This window comes from Vanessa cardui, chromosome 13 (genome assembly GCF_905220365.1).
Source record: "Vanessa cardui chromosome 13, ilVanCard2.1, whole genome shotgun sequence".
Taxonomy (NCBI): domain Eukaryota; kingdom Metazoa; phylum Arthropoda; class Insecta; order Lepidoptera; family Nymphalidae; genus Vanessa; species Vanessa cardui.
Genome location: NC_061135.1, coordinates 10,522,364 through 10,540,324, shown reverse-complemented (window position 1 = coordinate 10,540,324; position 17,961 = coordinate 10,522,364). Strand labels below are relative to the sequence as shown.

At 37.2% G+C, this 17,961-nt stretch overlaps 2 protein-coding genes across 2 annotated transcripts in view; both read left to right on the top strand.

Moving 5' to 3' along the window:
* LOC124534591 (fibrillin-1-like) overlaps nt 1-13,992 on the top strand; it is a 52,026-nt gene extending 38,034 nt beyond the window's left edge. The window contains exons 19-52 of the mRNA XM_047110511.1: nt 371-478; nt 779-948; nt 1,036-1,168; nt 1,390-1,551; nt 1,709-2,037; nt 2,130-2,280; nt 2,406-2,558; nt 2,647-2,827; nt 2,983-3,175; nt 3,272-3,445; nt 3,614-3,780; nt 3,897-4,036; nt 4,394-4,510; nt 4,623-4,769; nt 4,909-5,025; nt 5,132-5,235; nt 5,316-5,577; nt 5,690-6,014; nt 6,482-6,715; nt 6,902-7,071; nt 7,450-7,651; nt 8,107-8,226; nt 8,467-8,624; nt 8,798-9,138; nt 9,251-9,470; nt 9,609-9,782; nt 9,912-10,020; nt 10,210-10,455; nt 10,724-11,010; nt 11,146-11,352; nt 11,519-11,673; nt 11,840-12,079; nt 12,195-12,285; nt 12,462-13,992. Of these exons, the coding sequence (XP_046966467.1) occupies nt 371-478; nt 779-948; nt 1,036-1,168; nt 1,390-1,551; nt 1,709-2,037; nt 2,130-2,280; nt 2,406-2,558; nt 2,647-2,827; nt 2,983-3,175; nt 3,272-3,445; nt 3,614-3,780; nt 3,897-4,036; nt 4,394-4,510; nt 4,623-4,769; nt 4,909-5,025; nt 5,132-5,235; nt 5,316-5,577; nt 5,690-6,014; nt 6,482-6,715; nt 6,902-7,071; nt 7,450-7,651; nt 8,107-8,226; nt 8,467-8,624; nt 8,798-9,138; nt 9,251-9,470; nt 9,609-9,782; nt 9,912-10,020; nt 10,210-10,455; nt 10,724-11,010; nt 11,146-11,352; nt 11,519-11,673; nt 11,840-12,079; nt 12,195-12,285; nt 12,462-12,829 (6,455 nt within the window). The 3' untranslated portion in view covers nt 12,830-13,992. The remainder of the gene's footprint in view (nt 1-370; nt 479-778; nt 949-1,035; nt 1,169-1,389; nt 1,552-1,708; nt 2,038-2,129; nt 2,281-2,405; nt 2,559-2,646; nt 2,828-2,982; nt 3,176-3,271; nt 3,446-3,613; nt 3,781-3,896; nt 4,037-4,393; nt 4,511-4,622; nt 4,770-4,908; nt 5,026-5,131; nt 5,236-5,315; nt 5,578-5,689; nt 6,015-6,481; nt 6,716-6,901; nt 7,072-7,449; nt 7,652-8,106; nt 8,227-8,466; nt 8,625-8,797; nt 9,139-9,250; nt 9,471-9,608; nt 9,783-9,911; nt 10,021-10,209; nt 10,456-10,723; nt 11,011-11,145; nt 11,353-11,518; nt 11,674-11,839; nt 12,080-12,194; nt 12,286-12,461) is intronic.
* A 151-nt stretch (nt 13,993-14,143) lies between these two features.
* Nucleotides 14,144-15,321, top strand: LOC124534767 (phosphate carrier protein, mitochondrial-like). The gene has a single exon (XM_047110778.1). The coding sequence runs from the start codon at nt 14,234-14,236 to the stop codon at nt 15,182-15,184; it is 951 nt and encodes a 316-aa protein (XP_046966734.1). The 5' UTR covers nt 14,144-14,233; the 3' UTR covers nt 15,185-15,321.
* Nucleotides 15,322-17,961: the final 2,640 nt, after the last annotated feature.

Sequence of the window (17,961 nt, the reverse complement as noted above, 5' to 3'; positions counted from 1 at the left end):
GCAATCGTTATCATTGCACTGCTTAAGCAATATCATAAAACTTTAAATCTAAAAAAATCATGAATTAAAAAATAACGTTTTCAGTAATAAATATTACATCGATTGTACATTTAACTTAATATATTTTTAGTTCTAGATAATATACCTATTCTTAATTATTATAATACAATCAATTAAAGTATACCAAAATATGTTCGGTGCAATTATTTGCTCAGTTGTTTTTATTGTGCCAATAGTGTACTAGTATTTGATATGACTATATAGGTTGACGTCAAGATTACTTAATTCTGAAGTTGTAATGATTAGTTACATCAAGTCCCATACTTGTTGTAATTTTAAAGGAGCATTAAATATTTTGGTTGAATTACAGAACAATCCAATCCCTGCGACAACGGACGATGCATCAACACACATGGAAGTTACGAGTGCGAATGCGAACACGGATTCGTTTTAGACGCAACCGCTCAACACTGTCTCGGTAACGATATATTTGATAAAAATAATAGTTCATTATATTTATCGTACAATTTATACTGGAATGCATAACCAATAATGCATTAATTTAACTTCGAATTCTAACTATATTAAATAATAGTTATGCATAATATAATGAACTGTCCATTTATTTGTCGTAGCCTTATGGTATTCGCATTTGGTTAGTCCCTGAGGTTAATTGTCATTATTGATATATCGTCATAAAATGACCATGCTGGTTCTTCAAAACATAAAAAAATACCAACTCATTCATCATTATTTACAATTTTTTTGTCTTCATTAGATAATCGTCGCGGCTCATGCTGGCGAAGAGTTGTCGACGGGCAATGTGAAGCGGCTGCTCCTAATACGCTTCTAAGGCAGGAGTGCTGTTGCAGCGTGGGACTGGCGTGGGGGTCGCCCTGCGAGCCATGCGACCCTGATGATTGTCCTTGTCCTAAAGGATTTGCTAAGGCAAATACTTTCTACTTCCTATTTTATTTGTTAAATTATAATTAAAATAATCAAATTCAATTAAAACTGCGTCCTTTCTTTTTATAGTTGGATGGTGCAACGTGCCGCGATGTCGATGAGTGTATGCTGGACCCAGATCTTTGCATTGGTGGAGAGTGTGTAAATACTGATGGTTCTTACCGCTGTGACTGTCCTTCTGGATTGACACTTGATGCTTCAGGTACATATACTCCGCAAGATTCCATTTTGATCCCTATATACATTTTTTTGTGTAAATGCTGCAAATAGTGTGGTGAAAATATTAAATATTCCCATCATTTATATCATAAAATATAATCAAAATGCATAAAATGAATAAAGAAAAACCATCTATTATTAATAGTAAATTATTAATTTTTTTAAACTGTTATTAACAAAATTATTTCTCATTGAATATCGTAGGTAACCGTTGCGTGGACACTCGTCGCGAGTATTGTTATACTGACTATGTCGGCGGTCGCTGCTCTAATCCACTGCAAGTTGTTGTCTACCGCGCTATTTGCTGCTGCTCCTCACTAGGCAAAGCCTGGGGTGATGGACGTTGTGAACCTTGCCCCAAAAAAGGTAAGGCCATAGTTTATTAAACAGTCGTTGTAACATGTATAACATTGTTTTACGTATTCGATTTTGTTATATTTGCTATCGGTCCTATTTAAAAATATCTGTATAAATTTTGTGTAATAGTAAAGTTTTTTAAAATATAACATTTAATCGTTTTCAGGCACAGATGCTTATCGCAACCTTTGTATTTCTGACGTCAGCGGACCACCAACTGTCTGGGACCGACCTGTCCCGGGCGGCCCGAATAGAACTGATATATGGAGCCATACTGGTGACGGTGATACGATCGGTGGTGGTTGGGACGTAGACACTGGGGGTACCTGGGGAAATGGCTCTTTGGATAACTGGGGAACTGGTACTGGAACAGGATTAATTCCTGGACAAATGGAAGTAAATGAGTGTGCTGCATTCCCGGGCCTTTGTGGTCACGGAAGGTGCAGAAATATGCTCGGCACATTTACTTGTGATTGTTTCCCTGGTTACGAGAAGGTAATTGAACACAATTAATCTATATTTTAAAATTTGTAATAACATATCTTTAAAAAGAGTGCGTTGATAAATACTTGACATGTTTTTAATAGGATTCCAAGAATCATACGTGCGTCGATGTGAATGAATGCGAAATAGTAGACGATGTTTGTGGTGCTGGCGAGTGTCGCAATACCGAGGGTAGCTTCACGTGTCACTGCCGTCCAGGGTACATAACCGACGAGCTATCGAAGGTTTGCGTTGGTGAGTCTTGAATACATCTCGTATTCTTTTGCTTATCAACCATATTCACTATTTATATTTTGTATAGTCTCATTTAATTTGTGCGTGACATGTTCCAAATTCAAAACTTTATTTATTCGTATTAGATATCGACGAGTGTACAGAAAATCGCGCATTGTGTCGCGGTGGTCGTTGCGTGAATACTCCAGGCTCTTTCCGATGCGAGTGCGCACCGGGTATGGAGCTCGCTCCCGACAGATTGTCTTGCAAGGATGTCGACGAATGCTCAATAACATCGGGTATGTGGATTGATTAAATTGGAAAAAAGAATAAAAGTGATTTGAATATGTTAAACTTACTATAAAATTATTAAACATTTATTTTTAGGAATTTGTAGCAATGGTGCTTGTGAAAATTTAATGGGAACATACCAATGTGTTTGCGATGAGGGTTACGCACAATCAACCGTCAAATCCCATTGTGAAGATATTGATGAGTGTACTGAAGATCCCACCCGTTGTCAGCATGACTGCATTAATACACCCGGGTCCTACCATTGTACTTGCAAGTGAGTACAATTAATATAATATTTTTATTTTATTTAGTCTAACACAAACTATAACAGAATGTATAAGTTTCAATCAAATCTAGCTAAAAGTGTAATATGTGCAGACAGCCACAAATTTTGTAAATTATTTCATTTGTTAATTTAATGTTTTTTAGGGATGGGTGGCATCTTCGAGCAGACGGCAGAACCTGTCGCGATATCGACGAGTGCAGTGGGGGAGCGCGCGTTTGTGGTGGAGGGACTTGTCGTAATACACCCGGTTCCTATATTTGCACCTGTGGCGAAGGGTTGCTACCATCGCCGGAGGACACCAAGCCCACATGCTTAGATATCGACGAGTGTTCTGATGTGAGAATATTTCTATTATTCGATTTCCTTTTACATATTCAATACAATAGGTAATATTATGTTATAAAACTCAAATATTTTTTTTGTACTCTATAGATTCCTGAGCTATGCGGTGCAGGCGAGTGCCGTAATACCATCGGAAGCTTCGTGTGCCGATGCCCTGATGGTTACAGTGTCAAGCCAGAACAAGGCCCTGCTTGTACAGATGACGATGAATGCGAGCTTGGCACTTGTGACTGTCATCCATCATCAGATTGTATCAACTTACCAGTACGTGCAACTATTTTTTTTTTTTTACCTTATGCTTCTGACGGATTGAACCGATTGTCTTTATTGCTTTCGCTGTGTAATTATTGTTACCATAGATACGAGTCTCAATTTTCCTTTAATAAGGACAAAAATATAAATGTAGGATACTAAAATCATATATAAATTTAGGGTTCCTTTCAATGCCGTTGTCGTGACGGCTGGAGAGGAGATGGCACCGAGTGCGAGGACGTCGATGAATGTCTCACCAACAATGGTGGCTGTCATCCGCGCGCTACTTGCAGGAATACTGACGGATCGTTCATGTGTTTGTGTGACACAGGATACAAGGGCGACGGGTTAGTACTTAAGAAATGTATTTTTTCTATTACTTAAGACTACCAACTGGAGTGTATGCATAATATTTTTAGTTGTATTAGTCGTGTTATTAACGATACTTATATTTTTGTTTTAGATATTCCTGTGTAGATATTGATGAGTGTGCGAACGACCCAACACTTTGTGAAAACGGACATTGTACAAACATTCCTGGTGGATACGAGTGCGATTGTGACGTTGGGTTTACCAAATCTCCAGATGGAAAATCTTGCCTTGGTAAGATAATATACTTAACCATTATTTATGGTCCACATCTTCGTGATTCACATTCCACACCTTCCAAATTCCTTGGCCACATTCAAATAGGACTCTTGTAGCTTTCATCGCCCTACTTGAAACATCCTCCATTCAAACAATATCATAATTATATTTACCTTCACGTATTGAGTATGATATAAAAACAAATTTGGCACATGAGGCGGTTGCTCACATTTGAACTGATCTTCGATTAAGGTTTATGTTATCCTAAGGCTACCTTGGCTTAGGATTAATTATTAACTTCAAAATATTTTACAAGATTTGTAAAAAAAAAAATCTAAAGTATTTTTTTTAATACATGTATATTTCTTACAGATATGGACGAGTGCGCGACATTCGACAATGTGTGCGTGTTCGGTCGTTGTGTAAATACCTACGGAATGTTCAAGTGTATCTGCGACAAGGGTTACCAGTCAGATAGTATTGATGACTGTAAGTATGACAATGTTCTAATTTAGCTTGGAAATATTTTCTCATTCCAATTTTGATAATGGTGGTGAAAGACGAAAAAAAAGTTTTATTTTTATATTCCTGTTTATTTCAGTGATGCCTGGTTTTAACTGTACTGACGTGGATGAATGTAAATCGCCTCAGTCTTGTCAGTACGGCACGTGTATAAATACACAAGGGTCCTATATTTGTCGCTGCCCACCGAACTACGAACTGGTCTCCGATGGAACTGCTTGTTACGGTATTATCGAGTTGATTAATATGCCTCTTTATATTCATATCATAACACACTAAAATTATCATCAATATTAATTGTTTATTTAAAGAAACTATTAATCTAGGATGTGAAATTTAACGATAATGCGTATTTTTTTTTCCAGATTCCAGAAAAGCTCGTTGTTATGGAAAAGTAGATTTGCGCTCCGGAACTGAACAGTGTCGCGACAGTGATGAATTGTCTGAAGATGGCACCATGGCGGCATGTTGCTGTTCTGTCGGTTCGTTCTCTTATAACAACTTGCAATGATTTGGATTTGCTACATGCTTTTGATTGTTGTAATATAATGTTCTTGAATGGATATAATATAAAAATGTCATTATCAGGTGCTGCTTGGGGTAACTACTGCGATCTCTGTCCGGAACCAGGCTCAGAAGCTTATAGACAGCTATGTCCAGGTGGACCCGGTTATCAACCAGTTTTAGAACCGGTCAGTTTCAATTTTTTTACGATGCCTTTTAATTAATATGTTATTTGTGAACTAAAATAATGTTTTGGAACACATTCTAGCCTTCATACGTAGTGACGTTGGCCGATATTGACGAGTGCCTGCAGCACCCAGCATTATGTGAACATGGTACTTGTACCAACACGTTCGGTTCATTCGTGTGTACATGCGGCGAGGGCTGGCAGTTGACGGAGGATGAGCAGCGCTGTGAGGACGTGGATGAGTGCGCACGACCCGACGTATGCGGACCCGGAGTGTGCCGAAATATGCCTGGCTCTTACGTGTGTCTCTGTCCGGAGGGATACGTAGCCATGCCTAATGGCAGTGAGTATGATTTCATACCATTGTTATTAAAGGAAATACGTTTATACTTTTTTTAGGTTATTATTTTAAATTGAGTTATTTTAAATGACAAAATCTGTATTGAAAATTTCAGAGGAATGTGTGGACGTTCGTCAACGACAATGTTACATGGACTGGGATCCAGATACGGGTCATTGTTCTGCTGCCGTCGGAGTTCCGCAGACTAAATACCTATGTTGTTGTTCCGTCGGCAAGGCCTGGGGAGCGCCTTGCGAATCTTGTCCAGATAAGGGCTCTCAAGAGCATATGGCATTATGTGGCGAAAAACCAGGAGAGTATATTAATCCAATGACAAACGAAACGAAGCCGATTAACGAGTGCGATATAATGCCGCAGCTTTGCAAGCCTGGAACTTGTCATGATACCGCCACCGGTTTCCAATGTGGCTGTGATCATGGGTAAGCTTAGCATCTTTAAATAATCTTTAAATACAACAACAACAACAACAGCCTGTAAATTCCCACTGCTGGGCTAAAGGCCTCCTCTCCCTTTGAGGAGAAGGTTTGGAACATATTCCACCACGCTGTTCCAATGCGGGTTGGTGGAATACACATGTGGCAGAATTTCTATGAAATTTGTCACATGCAGGTTTCCTCACGATGTTTTCCTTCACCGCTGAGCACGAGATGAATTATAAAGACAAATTAAGCACATGAAACAGCGGTGCTTGCCTGGGTTTGAACCCGCAACCATCGGTTAAGATGGACGCGTTCTAACCACGAGGCCATCTCGACTCAATCTTTAAATGATCCATAATTTTATAAGATATCAATATTAATTTGTCTGATGTCTATTTATTCCTTATGAAAATTAAATATTTGAAGGAAAAAAAGAAACATTACTTTAATAACAATTTCTAACTCAGGTACGAACACGACAATACTTCCCATCTATGCCGAGATATCGATGAGTGCACATTACATCGCTCGCCATGCCGAGGTTTAGCGCAGTGCGTGAACTTGCCTGGAGCGTACGAGTGCAAATGTCCGGCTGGATACCGCCTCACCGCCTCGCTGGACGAGTGCGAGGACGTGGATGAGTGCGCGGATGAGCGGCTTTGTGAACACGGCGAGTGTAGAAATACAATCGGATCTTATCGGTGAGTTGCGTAAACAACCGCCTAAATTAGGGTAAAACTGTTATGGGCTAGAGACAAATGCAATTCATAAGCCCATTGCGATTTCAAGCTACGACTACGGTCATTGCTTATATGTCTTACTTTATGGTTCACTTTTTTTGGTACTTATAATATAATGTAAGTAATATTCAATCAATATTTTTTCAGTTGCGAATGTAAGCCTGGTTACACACTGCGTGAGAACGCGTGTCGTGACGTTGATGAGTGCAGTCGCCCCCGTCCCCTCTGTCGCAACGGCACTTGTGAGAACCTACCAGGCTCATACGTGTGCCACTGTGACGAAGGATTTAAGCCAGGCGCTAATAATGATTGTATTGGTACGTAATTTCAATAAAACCAAACACAAAAAAAGAACAAATAGTATCCATAGTAAATTGCGTTGAATTAATCAATTTATAAAAAAAAAAAATGTTTTAAAACTATATCCTTACCACCACTGGTTTCTCTAAAGTGCATGGTTGCGTTAAAAAGCGTCGTTCGTCTTGTATTTCATATTATCAAAACAATGCTTACTAAAGTGAGGAAAGGTAAATCTGCCTAGATCCGAAGTATATTATAAATATATATGTGTGCTCGCTGTTACTTAATAAAGTTCATCGTTTTTTTCTTTACGCTATTTTTAATTAAACCATTACTGGTAGGTTTTTTTTCTCTTTTGACTTCGTGTATTAAAGTATTTTCTAATTTGTTTACAGACATCAACGAATGTCGTGAAGGTGGTATGGTGTGTCGCAACGGACGCTGTCGTAATACGGCCGGTTCGTTCCGCTGTGAGTGCGCGCCCGGCTACACGTTGACAGGTGATGGACGTAACTGCCGCGATGTCGACGAATGTACGGAATTGCCTTCGCCGTGTGGACGAGACGGGTCTCCCTCTTGTACTAACACTAATGGCGGGTAAGTGAGATGGTTCTATCATGTTTGACAAGTATCAGTACCGTCTCAATTCATTCATATACATTATACATGTAGTCATTTTATTAGGCCGGTACATATACAAGTGAGCACGATAAGATAATAAGTTAAAAAATCGTCACATCGACTTTGTTCCACCAAACTTTGGATTTCAAATACATAACATATGTACTTTATGTCTGATATTACCCTTCCTATTTAAGCTGAAGTACAGCGTTTGATATTTTACGATGCAATCTATTAAAACGGGGTTTTACAAAGTCCTTTTTCCTATAAAATTATTACACTTTTACTGCAGGTGAAAGTTTATAGATCAGGGCGATGAGTTGCATGTTTCTTCGCTAGATGTAATACTATTAAGCCTTTTTGTTATAATTTAAGGTGTTTTAACCATTTAGGAAAAATAAACAAAAATATATTTATTTTGTTACTTTCAGCTACGAGTGCTCATGTGGTGTCGGCTGGCGGCTGGTTGGAAGAAGATGTGTTGACCGCGACGAATGTAAGGAGCTGCAGTACGTTTGTGCTGGAGGGGAGTGTCATAATTTCAATGGCGGGTGAGTTAATGTGTTCTGAAAATAGAAAAATGTCTTCTAAATCTTAACGTCACATCTGATTGCTATAAAATTTGATATGTAGATAATTTCTAACACTCTAGCACTTTATCATCGATAAATCCTCAATACCAGAGTAATCTATCTATTTTATCAAATTATACTTTTTTTTTAAAAAAAAAATGGTTTATTAAAAGTATTATTAAAAACCATAATAAAATACGAATACGTGTGTTTGTATAGATATCGCTGTGACTGTCCGCTTGGATGGCGGTTCGACAAAACGGCAGCAATTTGTGTCGACGAACGTAAAGAACTGTGCTATGACGAGTGGGATGCTGGACGATGCCACAAAGCACGACCATTGCAGTTAGGTCGACCTGATTGCTGTTGTTCCGAAGGTAAGAGCACTTAAAAAACTGTTATTGTTTTTTTTATTTACCAAGTGGCATTGAAAGATACACATTTTGGAGGAAATCATAGAATCGAATACGGACTCCTGATTAATTATAAACATTAACAAGTACGTTGCAGAAATAGTATTGTTTACCATTTATATATAATTTATTTTTAGGAGCTGCATGGGGCCGATACTGTGAACGTTGTCCAGTACCAAACTCAGCAGAATTCCTTCGAATTTGTCAGGGTGGAATGGGTCGCCCAAATTTGACCCAAGATCTTGACGAGTGTAAAGTCCGTCCCGATGTCTGCAAAGGTGGTCATTGCATAAACACAGATGGGTCTTTCCGATGCGAATGCCCGCCAGGATACATTCTCGATGGTACAGGACTTGTCTGTGTCGATTCAGACGAATGCGCTACTGATCCAAGGATTTGTGGAAACGGAACGTGCACAAATACTCCTGGTGGATATGAATGTCGATGTAATTATGGATTTACGCAGGGCACTGAGCAGGTGGGCAATTTGAACTAACTAAATAATATTATTGGACATTAAAATTAAATTACTCATATGATAAAATATATAGCGGGTTTTTTGAACCATATTTTTCTAATTCATTCTCTAGACTTGCGTCGACATAGACGAATGCGCTGAAGGTCGGGCTTCTTGCTCATTCCGCTGTCACAATACGGCGGGCTCGTTCCGCTGTACGTGTCCCTTCGGCTACCGACTGGCTCCCGATGGCGTGCACTGCCGAGACGTAGACGAATGCGCCGCCGACCACGCCGTCTGCCCGCATGCCTGCGAGAACGTCGTTGGCTCTTACATATGCAAATGCCCTGAAGGTGGGTAAAAATTTTAAATTCAGTTCTAAGATAGATTCACATGCACTCGTTTTAACAAAAACCTTGTAAGAAGATTATGAATAGCACAGATTATATACCAGCCCTATAAAATTGTTAAACTTATTTAATTATCTTTAGGATATAAGAGGACATCAGCTCCGCACGATGCTCCGGACGCGTGTGAGGACATCGATGAGTGCGCCGAGCGTTCGGATCGGTGCGCTCCCGGCGTGTGCATCAACACGGACGGCGGGTACGCGTGTGACTGTGACGCTGGCTACGAGCCCAGCGAAGATGGACAGTCTTGTATCGGTGAGTTTTATCATCGAATAAAAAAAAAATTATGCCTTATTCGTCAAAACTTTTTTTTCAGTTCTATAACATAGACTCGTTTGCATAGATATTATTTGTGCGCGTTAAAATATTTGTTTTACTTTGTAGATCGTCGAACCGGCATGTGCCACAGATCTTTGGTATCAGGTCGCTGCGTTCCTGAGCCATGGCCACGGTCTTTCGCTTCCACACCAACACCACCAACACAGGTCACCAAGTAAGTGAAATTAATTCGTGTTTATAAAATAACATTATTTTCACTGCTGCAATGATTGCATAAATATGGAACAAATGTATTTGTTTTTAATTAAGCCAGAAACTGCAACTCTTAAAATGTATTTATAAATTTAAAATAATATTTTAAAGATAACTATTTTTACAATTTCTTTTTTAAATTTATTTACAGAGCGCAATGTTGCTGTACTCTTGGAGTGGCTTGGGGACCAGAATGCGAACTATGTCCTGTTCCTGGTAGTCCAGAGCGCTTGGAACTCTGTTCGCGAACTAATCTAATACCGGGAAGTTTGGGCGGTGGGGGAGTTATTGGCGGAGGAAGTGAGACAATGATACCAGATATTTACGGTGATGTCGATGAATGTGCGGCCATGCCGGGTCTGTGTGCTCCGGGACGGTGTGTCAACACTATAGGAAGGTTTGTACTAAGCATTTATTCTTACGAACTAAAGACTCCTTTTGGGTATTCGTATTTCCATACAAAGGAATGAATTGAATTTGTAAAATCATAAAATGATTTCAATATTGTGAGATACGATACGATTGTCTGTAACCAATTGCATTCAAATATATTAAAATGTTCGAAAATTATTCATGTTTAACATTTAAGTAGCTTGATTTGTATATCACAATATGAAATATTAAACTTTGTGTTTTATACTCTAGATAATACTTTTTTTTTGTAGCTTCCGTTGTGTTTGTGGACGTGGTTACAAAGCAGCTGGAGATATTTGCGCTGACATCGACGAGTGTATATCACGACCCTGCGATCATCTCTGTAAGAATACTGAAGGTTCATACGAGTGTCTCTGCAGACCTGGTTATGAAGTCGACGAGGATGGTGCCAATTGTAGGGATATAGACGAATGTGAACGAGGTACACACACTTGTCAGCAAACTTGTACCAATACGGATGGATCATTCGAATGCTCTTGCCAAGACGGTTACGAGAAACGCGGGGATGCTTGTGTGGGTGAGTAAACATACAAATATCTAGAATATTCTGCATAATGAATTCCTATGTGGGATTATTCAAGGTTGCAATGACACCAAAAAGACCAATCAAACACATCACGTTTTTTATTATACCTTATAACATTTTTTACAGATATTAACGAATGTCACGAAGAAGGATTATGTTCAACTCCTGGTAAATGTGTGAACCTATTGGGCTCGTACCGTTGCGTGTGCCCGCGAGGCTTTAGGCTTGACATCACGGGCACGCGGTGCCTCGACCGGGATGAGTGCGAGGATGGTCGCTGTCAGTCTCCATGTAGAAACTACGCGGGTGGCTACCGGTGCGATTGTCCAGCAGGTTAGTAACTTTACAGTTTGCCCGATTGTTTTTATATATGTGTCAATTGCTATCAATTAATAAAAATAATTATAAATAATATATATTTTTATATATGAAATTAATTTGGTAATTATACTATATAAACAATTACAAGATACATATAAGAGAACAAATTCTGTGTTAGGTACGACTCGTTCGTCCAGCGGCGTGTGCGTGCCAACGGATGCGTGCGCGAGCGCGCCGTGTGGCGCTTCGCCGTGTTTCCCTCTCGCCTCCGCTTACCGATGCGGATGTCCTGCCGGGTACGGTTGGGACGCGGGACATGCGGTCTGTTTGCAGGTAATGATTGAAACCTTTTTTTACATATAAATGAAAACTGTTGTAACTTGTAAAGTTACAACAGAATAAGGGGGAAAACTGTGGTACCGACTTAGGAAACATAATAAACTATTGTTATTTAAATTATAGCTTAAGGTTATTTTTAATATGGATGTTTATTTACTAGTTGGCTGGTGGTTGTGCAACGGCGAGCTGCTTGTTTGGATGTACACCATTCGGAGACTCCTATCAGTGTGGTTGCCCTGCTGGCTACCAGTTGGTAGGAGCTGGACACTGTCTCACTGCTCTCGATGGAGCACTACCTCCTGATGATATTGGTGATGCTCCGGTGTTCCCGGTACGAGATCAGTACAAAATTGGTGGAAAGAATGAGCTCATATCGACGGAAGGATGTTTCAGCTGCAAGGTATTTTTTGATGTGCTCATTTGCTTAATGATTTTAATAATTTCTGAGGGTAAATTACGAATTTGTTATAATTTTAGTTTCAATTTTGTATTAATAGTTTGATTTCTGTCTACAGATGAATGGACGCAGACGTAGGGCTCCAGAAGAAGGTATTATTTTCGCAAATGGAACTACTCTCGTGAGACGACGCAGAAGACGAAGCAGACGTTAGTATAATTGCTGAAGATCATTATTAAGCTTGCTCGTATTCAATTTATTTCGGGTGCAGTATTATGATACTGCAAGAAAAGTATTTGGCTATTCGTCTAAGCATAACATTAAAATATAATATATTTGTATGGAAAAAGTGAATGTTAAAGGAAAAATTATATTTACTTTGCAGGTCGGCGTTCTCTTTTAGAGCCAGAAGCCAGACTAATCGTTGTAACTGCCACTCCAAAACAAACATGGGGAAGGGCGCCTTTGCTCCGACTAGTACCAGCTGAAGATGACGGCCACCCTCACTACCGTATCGCTTACGGTGATCCTGAAAGAAACTTCGTTCTATCAAAACGAGATGGCACGTGGGCTTTACGCCTTAGGAAACATTTGAAATCAAAGGAGATTCTTGAGAAGCAATTAGAATTAGAGGCTAGATTCGTAGCACCTCCAGATATGAGTAGAAAGAGAAATAAACGAGAGATCGACGAGAATATTCCAGCTCCATTACGACTATACGTATCGGTTCGTATCGCGCCACCGAAGCGCTGATTTAGGAACGTGTAGTGAGACCAACCTATCAGCGTGTAGAGAATAATAAACCTTATCTCATTGTCTTAGTGATGAGATTGGCATGCTGTACGAGTGAAATAGATGTAAATAAAATATTAGGTGGATTAATAAAGCACTGCCATATAAATGCGAGTCAATTTGTGAAGCACTGCCATTTTATTTATGTATTATTATTTTAACGTAATTTTTAATTATCAAATTTTCTTTTAAATGTATCAGCGTTTTGGTTTTTAATAAGGTTTGTCTCACTGCATAATGAAAAGGGTTTACGTTACGTGAAGTTTAGTTAATGCCATTAAATATGCGATTACATAATATAATTAACAGTGTTATAATAATATTATAACAATCATTTTAACTTACTAATCTTGATTATTTTAATCTTTTGTGAAATAACAATAAATTCATTTAGAGGTTGATATTCTATTGCAACTACAATTACATTTAAACGTATATATTTTTAAATCGAATGCTGTAGTAACATCAATAAGAAAAAGTTTTCATATTTACTATGATGAAATAAATGTATGTTTTCTTATTATGGTCGCATATTAATAGGTTTTGGATCGTCATTCAATTATTCAAGTCTGGGACGATCTCGTCGGCAGTATTAATTATGTGAGGTGATTGAATGCATAATACCTAGATCTAGTTAGGTATAGTATCGATTATATCATTCGGTATCGATTCTATTGGCGGTTTCATATATAATCAAAATAACGACAACAATAAAAAACATCGATGTTTTATTTATCGAAACTATTAGTGACTGTGGCTATTTCGATTTAAACTTTTTTTTTAATATTCCGCCATGTTTAAGTGCCAGTGCCAAGTGTTTAGAATTAAGTTCGAAATAGCAAATAATTAAGAAAATTATTTATTTTACATTTTTTCAATATTTAATAATGAAGTTATAAGATCAACTTATTTTTTAATGGGACTTTCATTATATTATGCTTCGTCAACCGTATATGGTTTTAAAAAATGCAATAGATAATAATGTTTTATTTTGTAAATATGTGCATACAAATGGATATGAGTAATAAAAAATATATTGTTCGTTATATAACAATGTTTTAACTTAGGATGTAAGTTGAAGTGGTAAATTTTTAATTTAAAAAAAATAAAGAAATTTTTAAGTATCTTGTTTTTTTTAATAAACCTAGCCCAATAGATTGCCTAACTTTTAAGTAACATTGATGCCTTGGGATTTTAGATTTCCATTGGAAACTACTTCGTTATTATGTTTTCCTAGAATATAATTTCTTTTTCATTCTGTCATAAGATGTCAAAATGTAATGTTTTTTAAGTCACACGTTAATTTTCAATGTAAAAAATTACCGAATACATACTCCATTTACACGTGATTTGTAAGCCTGCACAATGGCGAAGAAACCAAACGAAGAATTCTCATGTGAGATGTTTAGTAACAAGTTCTTCATTTTGTGTGGAGCGGGAGGAGCCACAGCCTGCGGCAGCACACATACCCTACTAACGCCTTTAGATTTGGTAAAATGCAGGTTACAAGTCGACCCAGCAAAATACAAATCCATATTTAGGGGTTTCTCTATATCTTGGAGCGAAGGTGGTGCCCCAAACTTGGTTAAAGGCTGGGCACCTACACTCATCGGTTATACATTACAAGGAGCGGCAAAATTCGCAGGTTACGAATACTTCAAGTACAAATTTTCTACAATGGTCGACGAGGAAAGCGCTTATTTATATAGAACTTACTTATACTTAGCGGCAGCTGCATCTGCGGAGTTTGTAGCCGATGTTTTCTTAGCTCCATTTGAGGCGGCAAAAGTTAGGATGCAAACTACGCCTGGGTATACGTCTCAAATGAGGAAAGCGATGCCTCACATGATGGCTACTGAAGGATTCGGCGTTTTTTATAAAGGTCTAACGCCACTATGGGGTCGCCAAGTCCCATATACTATGATGAAATTTTCGTCTTTCGAAAAGACCTTGGAATATTTATATGACAATGTGGTGCCAAAGCCAAGAGAACAGTGCACGAAGGTCGAGCAATTACTAGTTACGTTTACCGCTGGATATATAGCTGGAGTGCTCTGCGCCATAGTATCACATCCATCTGATACCATCGTGTCCAAGTTGAACAAAGATCCGAGCGCATCGATCGGCAGTATTCTCTCCGAAGTGGGTATGTTCGGTATTTGGCGCGGGTTAGTGGCGCGTATCATCATGATTGGCACACTGACCGGCTTGCAGTGGTTTATATACGATGCATTTAAAGTTTACACTGGTATGCCACGACCTCCTCCAGCTGCAATGCCAGAATCTCTTAGAAAGAAATTGGCCGCCAAGAAGTAAAATGAGAATGTGTTGCTTATGTGAATGTTTTCTACTTTAAAATAAAATAGTAATAATTTACATTATTTATTTTAATCTACATTTGTCATGTTCCTATTGATATATTGTTTCTAAAATAATATACACTTTAATCTAAAACCTTAATTAAATCTTTGATATTTAGAAATTTGAGACCCTGTTCATATTCAATATCAAAAATAATATTATATTATGAAACTTGTAAGCAGTATATTTTGAATATTTGGCCGTGGCAGGTATTCTCAAAGACCAGCCAGAAGTATAAGTTGTATACATCCACTCCTTATTTCTACATAATATGAAAGATTATATTATCAGATTATGAGAGTTAGGTAATATAGAATGTACTTTTTTGTGTGTATACTGTTAGCCAGTTAACGTAGTTTGTAGTTTTTCTTGTAAATGTTTCATGTGGTCGAAATTAGTCAAGAGGATCTAAATACAGTATAGCGTAAAACCAATATTTTATGTTATCAAGATCAGGCCCATTTCCATTGTGGTGCCCTACGGACACTATGGAGCTTCAGAATAATTTTTTTTTAGTTTTTTAAATCGATATGTTTTATTTATTTTCAGTAATATATTACTTTTTAACAGTATAGTATGCTCTTAAAATAGGAAAGTAACGCCTGTGATATTTTTTTAATTCTTTACAAGATATTTTATTATAATTGTCAAATGTCCGAATTTTATCGTTAGGTATCCAAAATTCTATTTACCCTTATCTTTGAAAGTAAGAGACACTGAAAGTCACGAGACCGTGGACCGTGGCCCACGTCTCCTATACACTGTACATAGCATATATATATAAACATTTTGACACATATTCAACTTTTGATTGAAAATAAACTATTTCGGTTGAACGATTATTAAGTAGTCAATCATAATAAATAAATGGATAGTTGAAATATATTTAAAAAAGATTTAACGTCGTACCCATCAAGAATTACGTCTCCTATACACTACGCCGCCACACTCGCCATAGCATAAATATACTTACTATACAATGCGAAAAATATATTGAATAAATTGCATCATATATTTATAATATATTTGATATTAAATTCTAGTCTGTAAATATATTTTAACATGCACGCCTAAATGTTTTTGTCCTGTATGTTAACAACAATATTTTGTTTAAATATGCATCGTACAATATTGTACATATGCTTGTATTTGTGCTTGGCTTCAATTTATGTGCATACCAAGGGTATTTAGTGTCAGTTACATAACTCTGATATTTCAGACATAGGCATTGTAGACGTGTTCTCTTGTAGACTAGAAATGTCAGATGTTGGATATTTGTGGCACGCTTATGTCCAAGCTTGGAATATTTAGAATGTCAAAGATATAAAATTGTTAAAATTTACATCGTTTAAGTACTTACTTACATACCTTCAAACATTTAAATAAAGAATACTCAATTTTATTCTTGGTTATGTTTGATGTATATTCATTAGCAATTATTTTTGAAATAGGCAGGCAGACTGACAAATAAGCCTCTGATGAGAAAAGTATTCCTACACTTATACATTGAGACAATCATCTCTTACTTCGTCAATGCGTTACCAATATTGGGAACGAAGATGTTATCTCCTTTGTGCCTGTAGTTGTTGTACTCTATACAGGCAACCCTTGAAACCGGAACATATGGTATGGTTGTAGAATATGTAATTAGTGAGAATATTTTTTTACGTAATAATTATTGGCGACAATGTCTAAAATAAATAAATTATACAAATACACATTGAAAGTAACTACAGTATAATGACCGTGTGGTTAATTTAATACCAATTTAAAAAATGAAATCGATTTTAAATTATTATATAGAAAACAATTAGCAATATGCATAAAATTAAATCTTTATTAGGAATTGGTCCGAGTGAGCACATCTTTATCGTAAACATTTTGACACGTCATATTTGACTTTTACGATTTAAATTGAACGATTATTAAGTAGTCGATCATCATAAATATTAGGATAGTTGAAAAATTAAAACCAGATTTAATGTCGTACGTTCGTATTTCGAATTATGATATATCAAATGTATATAATTATAATATACATATAAACAAGTACAAGTATGCTTTTTATGTGAAATTCAACGTCGAAAACGTTACAATATTTCAACACTGAATCGCTTTTAAACCATGTAAGATGGTACAAATAATTGAAAGAAAAATACAATGATAAAAATATTTATTTATTCCCATAAACGAAGTCGAAATAATAAATTCTCGAATGGGACGTCCAATAACGCGTTCATACCTTCAGAAGCGTTTAAGAAAGTGAGGACATTAACTCTTCCCTATCCGGGGCAGCAATAACAATAATGCAGGGATTTATACGTACATCGTGCCCCACTTACCGGATTCATCCGAACTCGGTAAATGGTCCGGTCACCCCGAACCGGCAATGTTTTATAAGTGGCCGACCGATCGCAAACACTAACCCGCACATTTAACATAATCTTGGATTTCTCTTGAGCATCATTTTGTTACGAGAATATCTTCTAAGCGTATAATAACAAAGGGTGTCTTTTAATTTGTATAAGCTATATAAGTTTTATATATATCTATCACTGTGAGACATTTTATTTAGGATTATTGCGTAGTATCTTATTAGTATTATTTATATAGTATTTGTATTCAAGGAAATATAGGTACAAAAATTTTGACATATGAATATTCTTAAAATGTAGTCATTATCTTCATTATCTTCTTGGTGGTAGGGCTTTGCGTAAGCCCGCTTGGGTAGG

Bases quoted from the DNA above. Each gene is read 5' to 3' on its own strand.
- LOC124534767 (XM_047110778.1), top strand. From the start codon at position 14,234: ATGGCGAAGAAACCAAACGAAGAATTCTCATGTGAGATGTTTAGTAAC.